The sequence below is a fragment of the Lupinus angustifolius genome, chromosome LG01, assembly GCF_001865875.1.
Source record: "Lupinus angustifolius cultivar Tanjil chromosome LG01, LupAngTanjil_v1.0, whole genome shotgun sequence".
Classification (NCBI taxonomy): Eukaryota; Viridiplantae; Streptophyta; class Magnoliopsida; order Fabales; family Fabaceae; genus Lupinus; species Lupinus angustifolius.
In genome coordinates, this window is record NC_032009.1 from 36,083,078 (window position 1) to 36,092,552 (window position 9,475).

Consider the following 9,475-nt stretch of genomic DNA (forward strand, 5'->3'; position numbering starts at 1 on the left):
TTTGGGCCGCCAACATTGACCAATAGAAATGTGCGAGGGCTTTGCAAACAAAACAAACAAAACAAAAGAAATAAATAGACAAAATTTGTATACCCTATTAACATAAAAATACGAACTATGTGGTCGCGCCGGACATTGTCCGATTTACGATCTATATCTATGCTTAGTGAGTGGTACCTATATTGGGTCTAGCGTGAGAGCCCTCTAGCATAACACATGGGTGAGAATGTGGCAAAGGGTATTCTTTTTGTTATTATTTATTTCACACTCAATTTGATTTCTCAGTTGATGAGAATTGCTGAAACAAAACCCTAAAATATGAAATATGTTACCTTCAACCTCTGAATGTTAAAGCACCTTGTTATTGAATCATGTTCATGAAATCAATGATATTACTCTACCGCCATGTCTCAACCACCAAAGTTTTCTCAAAACTCCCTCCAAAATCGAAGCAACTTGCTTTAACACAAGCCCAACAAGTCCTCACTGATTATCTTCATGCTACAAGATCTCTTCCTTATCCCTATGCTGATCAAATTGCCAAAAATTCATTCCTTTCTCTCTCTAATCTTATTTCCAAACTCCAAGGTGGTTCCTTTAGTTTCAAATCCCTTGTTAAGTTCCTTAGGTACAACCCCATTAATGAGTTTGAGTTTTTCTTTGAGAGTATTGGTATAAATTACTCCAAAGTTCATTCCTTTTTGCCTCATAACAAGTTCTTCTTTTCTGAAGATGGGTCTCTTCTTGATGCTGCTGCTGTGCTTTCTGAATTTGGGTTCCCTTGGGATAAGCTTGGATTGTTGTATGTGGAAACTGGTGGGTCTGTGTTTAAGAGGAGTGTTTTTGAGTTAAAGGGTAGGCTTTGTTTTTTCAAAAGATATGGTTTTTGTAATGTTCAAGTCATTGGGGTGTGTTTGGCTTTTCCTTTTGTTTTTCGTGACGACGAGGAACATGGTTCTCAATTTCATGGGTTGTTGGATGATTTGAAGTTGGTTTTCTTGGATTTTGATTTGGCTGCGTCTGTTGAGGGGAGTGTGGATTCATGGTATGAGGTGTGTAGGAAAATTCGGGTTTTTTATGATTTGAATGATGGGAAGTATAAGATAGGGGAACTCATCGGAAGGAATAAGAGTGTCATTCTTGAGCATGGAGAGGAGGAGTTGATTCGCAAAGTCGAGTATTTCTGTAGATTTGGTGTGAAGAAGGAGGAAGTTGCTTTGTTGATTCTACAGAGTTCGGAGTTGTTGAATATCAATTTGGAGACGCCGGTGATTAATGTATTGAAGTTGTTGAAACACGTCGGTCTAAGCTCTGAAGGTCTCAAGGATGTAAGGCGGAATTATGTTCATGCGTTGGGAACAATTAAAATGTCGAATCTGCCTAGTGTAATGAGGGCTTTGAGTTTACACGAGTGGTTCTTTAATAAACTCAAGGATGGGGATCATCATTTGTTACCGAGTTACATCACAACCTATCCAAATGAAGGCCAAGATAAAGATTATCAACGCGGTTTAGAGACAATCCGTGTTTCAAGAACCCCGATTCACAATATGAATAAGTTGAATTTCTTGCATGCCTTGGGCTTTGGAGAAAATGGTTTCACCATGAGTATCTTAAATGACTTGCATGGAAATGTTAGTGAGTTGCAGGAACGATTCGATTGCCTCATGAATTCAGGGATCGAATTCTCAAAGGTCTGTAAGATGATCACTATTCGACCAAGGATTCTAAGCCAAAACCCTGAAATTTTAGTGCAGAAGATTAATTTTCTCTGTCAGGATATGGGAAATAACATAGAGATTTTGGTCGCTTTCCCGGCATACTTATGTCATGATTTAGAGAGCCGCATTAAGCCTAGATATAGATTCCATATGTGGGTTAAAGAAAGGGGTCTGACTAAGAAAAACTATTCCATTGCGAGCATGATTGCAACTAGTAACAAGAATTTCGTTGCTCGTATTTCTAGAATTCACCCAGCTGCTCCAAAACATTGGTTTGAGCAATTCTATCCTAGGAAATTGTCAGTAGAATGACTCTGATATTGTGTAGATTCGTGAACTTGGTTACTTAACATCATAGATACATGGTACTGGTTCCGGTGCGAGGTATTCAGTACGCGATACGTAGGCTAAATGACCATGTAACTATGCTTCACATCTTTTGGAGTTGAAGACACAAACCTTTAGGATATTGTTTGAAAACTTGTGACAGATTTATTTGCTTTGCAATGACCGTGAGACATCAACAATGACATGCAAACATCCTATCCTGAATTACTTCATTTCCCACAACCTGATCACAGTTCGGAGAAAAAGAAACAAATTCTATGAACTGTTAGTTATGCTTCTTCGAAGTTATTATACCAGAGCCGAGGTATGATAGGTAGACCATTTGTAAGAATATGTACTTTCTGTTTGACTTCATTCTGTTGATATTCATGAATTTGTTTTCACATTTTTCATTATTTAAAATTGTATATGAAATTATTGAATGGTTTCATAATGTCGGATATAGAAAAACATATAATGAAAGTTCTGCAGAGCGAACTTGTGTGTGATACCCGTTTTTTGTAAAAATTATGCAAAACATAACATGTGCTTTGCCACCTACAAGATGACACTATATTCATCAAGAGAAAGAATAGGTAACTTAACTGAAAACCATTAGGAAGATTCATAGATCACATTTGAATCACTATGCTGTAACTTGTAAGTTTAATCATATTGCCGAATCATTCCAGGGTTGTTTTTTATCAACTTGTTCTTAACTACAACTGTTTAACAATAAATTAATTTGTAGAAGAATACTTTGGATTCAGATCAAAGACAAGCAAAACTTGAGATGAAATTTTTAAACAACAATTAAGTAGAAGAGCAACGATTAGAGAGATATTACCTATTCACTGCAGGGTGATATAGAACGACCTCGAAAAATTTCTTTAGTATTAGTAGCAAAGCTGCTTCTGTTGCTGCAGGTTTGGACCCTGAAGCTTCATCATGGCCAGTTGATTCATCGGAAAATGCACATCCTTTTGTAGCTGCACTGTTTTTCTTGAGAAATGCTGCTGAAAAACCCAAGGCCCAGACCTGAAAAGTTAATCAGATAATTAAAATCTTATCTAGCACAAAGATTTGATGTTTATCTTTGGCTCTAAATGGAATACTTGCTCTTAATTTGCATGGTATTAGGAAAGTAAAACTATATAACTGTGTTGAATATTTGTGAAACTACTAATGTCACTAGAATTTTCGATATTTTGTGAGCTGTTTGAGCTTGCTGGTTTGGTGCAAGTGATCAAATAAGTTGCTCAAGCATAAGTCTAACCCTTCAATTTCAATTACAGAACTCACAACATAGTTTAAAATGATCCTATTTGCAATGGTTATTAGATATACTGTTATGCATGCTTGTTAAATTTTCTGACGAGTATTATGGCGTTTTCTAATCTACTGTTGCATCGTAGAACAGTTTTAAGTTATACTCGTCACGATATTACGTAAGTTCCACCATAATCTTGGACATGTGTAGATTGACCCTACCTTTTTGGATTATGGCTTTGGGAAAAATTGACTAAAATGAAGATGAGCTGAACATTGTTGACAGATTCTAATTGACATGTGAAACCATAAGAGTATCCTTCATCTTTTAGAACTCATATTTGCACAAATTATTTGTGATTATGATTGAACTAGACAATGGTGGCTTAGGATTCAATTTCATGGTTTTCTTAGGATTCACAATCATCATTCATGTTGCATCTTAATTTTCTTGACCTTTCCATGTTCTCATGGATTTCTGTTGTTCATTGGCTAGAGTATGATTCAATATGCATGTTTCCTTTGAGGCCCAAACTTAACCATTCTCCTAAGTTAGTTAGCATCTTCATGAGTCTTTCTGGTAATTGAAGTGGTTGGTCTTAAACAGATATTCATCTAAATCCGAGAAAATTAAATCTATCTATTAGAGATAATAATTTAAATTGATGGAATCCTAAAACATTATATTATTTGTTTTTTTTTGGAGAATGTCATTTTTAAGTAAAAGAACAAAATAATATATTAAATTAAATGAGAAGAAATGTTAAAGTGTTAAATCATATAGATTATATTTTTCCTTTTTTAATTGTACCAAAAGAATTGTGTATTTAATTAGATTTAATTTTTAGAACCAAAGCATAATAAAGAATTTCACACAACTAAATTTCATTCGCACCATTTCACAATGAATGTGTGATAATGAAGATACAAATGATCTTTGTACATTAAGTAAATAATGATGACCATATATTAGATGATGATTTTACTCCTTATGAAGTTCAGTCTTATACTATCATTAGTATAAATTGATATAATATTATTTTTGATAGTGTCCAAAAGATTTATATATTAAAGTGAAGTCTCAAATATATTATGTTAGGAATTGAGAGTCCAGTAGAAATGAAAAGACTTAATAAATAGTTATGTAAAAATCATATAAATGGACTTGATATTATGTCTTAAATCAAATACAAGATATTGAATTTGAGTTTGGTTGATTCGAACATAACAAATGTGTTAAAAAAGTTATATATTAATATCAAATGATATATATTTAAAAAAATAGATTAAGTAATTAAATTTTAAATAAATATATTTTAATATTATACATGTTAGTCCGTCACAACTCGCAACCCACTTAGGGTGGATTTAGGCTGCAATTTGATATATATAAATTGTAACCAAACTCTTTACCTCAGTCCAATTTAGCTCGAATCCATTTGGGTATTCCGAACTAACTGAATAGCCCATTTTGACAGCTCTAGTTTCTAACACAACTCCTTATAAGAGATATAAAATATAGAATATGATATAATAAATCAATAGTAAAATTTTATCCTATCATATTAGCAACTCTAAATTACATTAGGATTTGGCAAATTATCATTATCCAATACTTTTTTAGAAAAAAACAATTGTGTCTAACAAATATTGTGTGCATGTCTTAGAAGATTTATTCTCAAAGGTTAAAAACATATAGTTTTTTTTAGAGATTAATTTTAGCCTTGTAAAATAATTGTTTAAACGATCATCCGGTTATGCATAATCTTATGTATCACTTTTTGTAATGGTTGTTATGAATTTTCACAAATATAATTTTGATATCCAAAAAAATAAAAATCCACATTAGTATTCAACTGCGATAAATTTTAACTCACATTTGATATTTTTGGAATCATTTTGATTATTTATTATTTTTTAGGGATTAAGTTGGTATTCACAAAAATTTAAGGTACCAAAATAAGTATTTTCTCTTTAACTATTAGTAAAATTTCAAATAATTTTATTTGGGTGACAAGAATTTTTAATAATTAAATATAATAGTATGCATTATAATTAAATTATATTTTTAATATTATTGAATTAGTAACTATTAGAGCATTTATCTAAAAGTTTGTCTTTAAATTATGTATGCTTTCAATTGATCCACCTTTTACATTGGTGAACAAACAAAGTAAAAAAACAAAAGATGAGTGAAAAATGAAAAATATAATTTTTTTTGCTTAATATCTGAATCCACGTGTGAGAGCACTAAAAGTTGAAGGTAGTAACACAATCTTGCATGTGATTGAACAACCTCAATTCTTTCACATTGATTGGTTAATACTTAATACCATATCCAACTTTATCTAACTATGGATCACACACCCAACAACGTTATAATTATTTCAACACCCTTTTCTTATTCTTTCTCACATTATCAACAATCAAAGAGATTCAATGGCTCAAGCAATGGCTTCAATGACTAGTTTCAATGTTTGTAGCAATGGTAATAAAGTAAATTCAGGTACACGTTTCATAGTTAGAGCTCACAATGTTGTTGAACCACAAACTAGTAGAAGAGGAGTTATTGGTCTTGTTGCTACTACTTTGGTAACTGGATCATTTGTTCAAGCTGTTCTTGCTGATGCTATTCCTATCAAAGTTGGACCTCCTCCTCCACCCTCTGGCGGACTTCGTAAGTTTTTAATTGCATTCTTTATTTACGGGAGGAGATCCACCTTAAAAAAAACTACTTCACATCTTAGTCATAGATCTGACTTCTATTCGTGAGCCCGAAAGACCCAACTCACCTAATAGATGGTTTTATATATATCTTGTGCTTCAGGTACAAATCAGTATCGGAGAGTCCAGTACTGGATGTGAGATTCTAGGAAGCAGTAGTATTAGTATTAATATTTATACCAATTATAAGTGAACTAGTATTGTAGAGTAAAAAGGTTCAATGTTCCATTAAATTATGAAAAATGGGAAAAAAGAAATAAAGTAGAATTCTTTTTTGAAAAAGAAGTAGAAGATTAGTTTCATATGAAGTGTTTATTTGGACTTGTAAGAGTAGTATATAACTTTGATATAATGTTTTTTTAGCTTTTACAATAAGCTTATTAGAGAAACTTGTATAAAGAAGCTATATCTTTAGCTTTTAAACAAAAAAGTTTATGCTTTATTTGTTTAGCCAAATATTCCCTGAATGTATAGAATGGAATTTGATGAAAACTATAACCATGGTGAGTGTGTTATGGAATTTTGCAGCTGGAACATTGAACTCAGATGAAGCAAGAGACCTTGATCTTCCATTGAAACAAAGGTTCTTCATTCAACCATTGACTCCCAATGAGGCTGCACAAAGGACAAAGGAATCAGCCAAGGAAATTGTTGCTGTCAAGAAGTTCATCGAGAAGAAGGCTTGGCCTTTTGTTCAGAACGATCTGCGTCTTAGGGCCGAGTATCTTCGCTATGACCTTAACACTATCATCTCTTCCAAGCCGAAAGAAGAGAAGCAATCCCTCAAGGAACTTGCTGGAAAACTTTTCCAAGATATCAACAATGTAAGTTCACAAACTAAGACAATCATATAGGACTTCTTTTATGGTTTTAAATTGCACTTATGATTTTGCGTTTAAGGAAATTTTGGGCAAATGCGGTTGCAACTGTGATCACGATAGCAACCAAAATCGCAATATTGTGGCCGTGATTGCAGTTGTGAATGACAAATTCGAAAACTCGGGCTCTTTGTCAGTTTAGTAGAGTAATTACTGGTTCTAATTTTGATTTTGGTATTTTGTTTAACAGTTGGATTATGCAGCAAAAGTTAAGAGTTCTCCAGAAGCAGAGAAGTACTATGCTGAGACTGTATCTACTTTGAATGATGTTCTTGCCAAATTTGTGTAATGTGATTACTTTGTTGCTTTCTTGTGTAAGCTTTTGTCTATGATTTTCTCAGACACTTTGTTTGACTGCTATTTGAAGAAAATCAAATGAGGGAAAGTTTGTTATAAATAAGCACAAAATTATCATCAAATGTCACACTTGTTAAGGTTCTTGTTACAGTTTTTGAAACCTTATATGCTCCTAAAAAGAGAATATAACTTGAAGGTGTTCAATATTGCCAAAATAGCTAAGAACCAAAGATAAAAAAAATGACCAAACTTCACACAGTGTTGCTTGATCCTAAGTAACACAAAGCAAGAGTTCGATTCCTAGGAGTAACACTTGTTGAGAGGGGTAGTCACATGCCCCGAAAGAGACGTGTTATTGTTCATAAATAGGTGACTGGAACTTGAGCTTAGATTGTACAAGTTCTCCTAAAAGTTCAGAAGCTAGATATTCCCTTTATAAACACTTTGTCTTTGCTCCACTTAGACTAGGAACATGGTCTTCATTTATTTGAAGAATATGCATATTAAGGTGTATAGAGAGGTTTTGTCGGAAGCTCTAGAGAAATGTGTATATTAAGGTGTCTGGAGAGGTTTTGTCGGAAGCTCTAGAGAAGAAAGGTGTTCAACTTGTTTACATTCACGCATTTAATGATATGTATGATGGGGTTAAGGTTAATTCTAGAACAAAAGATGTGGAATCATAAGATTTTTCTTTTGCCATAGGAGCACAATTGATCAATATTGAGTCTCTATTTCTTTACATTGGTCTTAGATATGCTTAGTGTACATATCCGAGAATCGGTGCCACAATGCATGTCTTTGTGAGAGACGGGAGAGATGAATTAAATAGAAAGCCAAAAATGTTGATACAAACTTTAGAAGCACACAATTTTCATATAAGTTGAAGTGAGACGAAGTATATAGAGTTTAAGTTTAGAAAGGGGCTGACATACTCATTAAAGATTCGGGACAATATCATACTATAAGTTACTAGATTTAGGTATTTTAAGTCAAGCAATACGACACAATGGGAAACTAATGAAGATGTAAACCATAGGCCAGAAGTGAATATCTCTCAACAATTTATAAATTAGTGAATTCATAGACCTAATATTTTAAGGTTTTTAGGTAAGGTATGATATCAAATCCACTTATATATTTTTTGATATATTTTTTGATATAACCAACGAAAGAACAATTTAACCCATAATGAATATCTCCCAACAAAATTAATATTAGAAAAGAAAGTATGAGACCTCCTGAAGTACTACTACATATTTAAGAAGGCCTTATATCAACAACTTTGCATATTTTTAATCTCTATTGTTGGAGTCTATAAGTTATCTTCAAGTTCAAGCCATCAAATCTATCCTCAACAAAGCACAACAAGAATATTAAATTTATTCTTTTTTAAATAAATACAAATAGAAGCTCTAATAATTGAACATGAATAGATGCTACCCTAAACTCAGATATAAGAGAATTGTGGGTATAATCTATATAATTTTTTCTTTTGATGTTATGGTCAATTGAAATGAATTTAAACTATTTTTTAGATATCGATAAACCATTTTTTACACATTTTCAAAAAGAATATATATCTAATTCTATTACAAGGTGGGAACAAATTTTGTATGTAATGATAAAATTCTTAACTAATGTTTCACAACTGTAAACAACCCATGTAATTTATTATTAGTCTAGTATTAGACAAATATGAAATCTAATTTCTATGTAGATTTCCAAAATTGAGAAAGAATATGAAAATATTCTTTTAAATATGATAAATTAATTACCTAGTACATCAAACCTTTCAACTTTGTGATAAAGATGTATCAATCTACTATCATAAAATAAATAAATAAAGGTGTAATATAGTTGCTATATTCATTAAGTTCACATATCTGTTTGTGTCCTTAAACGTACCCATGATATGGAAGCAAGTACATATTACTTACATACCATACATTTGGGTGCACTTCAATCTCTTAAGAAAGGATAATAGACTATGATTAAATATTATTATTTTTTTTCCAACTTTAAAATAAAAATTACTCAACTAACAAAACATTTTTAATCAAGAACTATTTTGTCTTGATTCCTTATTACTTAGGAGGATATGTAGAAACAAGATATTCTCTCCATTAATAGAGAGACAAGTACTCTTTTTTCTTCTAGTTTCAAGGGTAATAATGTAATGTCACTATAAATTCAAAGGATATAAATGTAAATGTAAATTGTTTTTGTTTAATATTTGAGAGTACTTGCCTCTCCATTAGA

General features: G+C 32.1%; 2 protein-coding genes across 2 annotated transcripts; both read left to right on the forward strand.

Moving 5' to 3' along the window:
- LOC109325226 (transcription termination factor MTEF18, mitochondrial) lies at window positions 240-2,459 on the forward strand. Its single transcript, XM_019557439.1, has one exon. It carries the CDS (start codon window positions 372-374, stop codon window positions 2,031-2,033), a length of 1,662 nt encoding a protein of 553 aa, XP_019412984.1. The 5' UTR covers window positions 240-371; the 3' UTR covers window positions 2,034-2,459.
- On the forward strand, window positions 5,742-7,353 carry LOC109325232 (oxygen-evolving enhancer protein 3, chloroplastic-like). Its single transcript, XM_019557448.1, has 3 exons — window positions 5,742-5,994; window positions 6,570-6,865; window positions 7,110-7,353. Exons 1-3 carry the CDS (start codon window positions 5,757-5,759, stop codon window positions 7,206-7,208), a joined length of 633 nt encoding a protein of 210 aa, XP_019412993.1. The 5' UTR covers window positions 5,742-5,756; the 3' UTR covers window positions 7,209-7,353.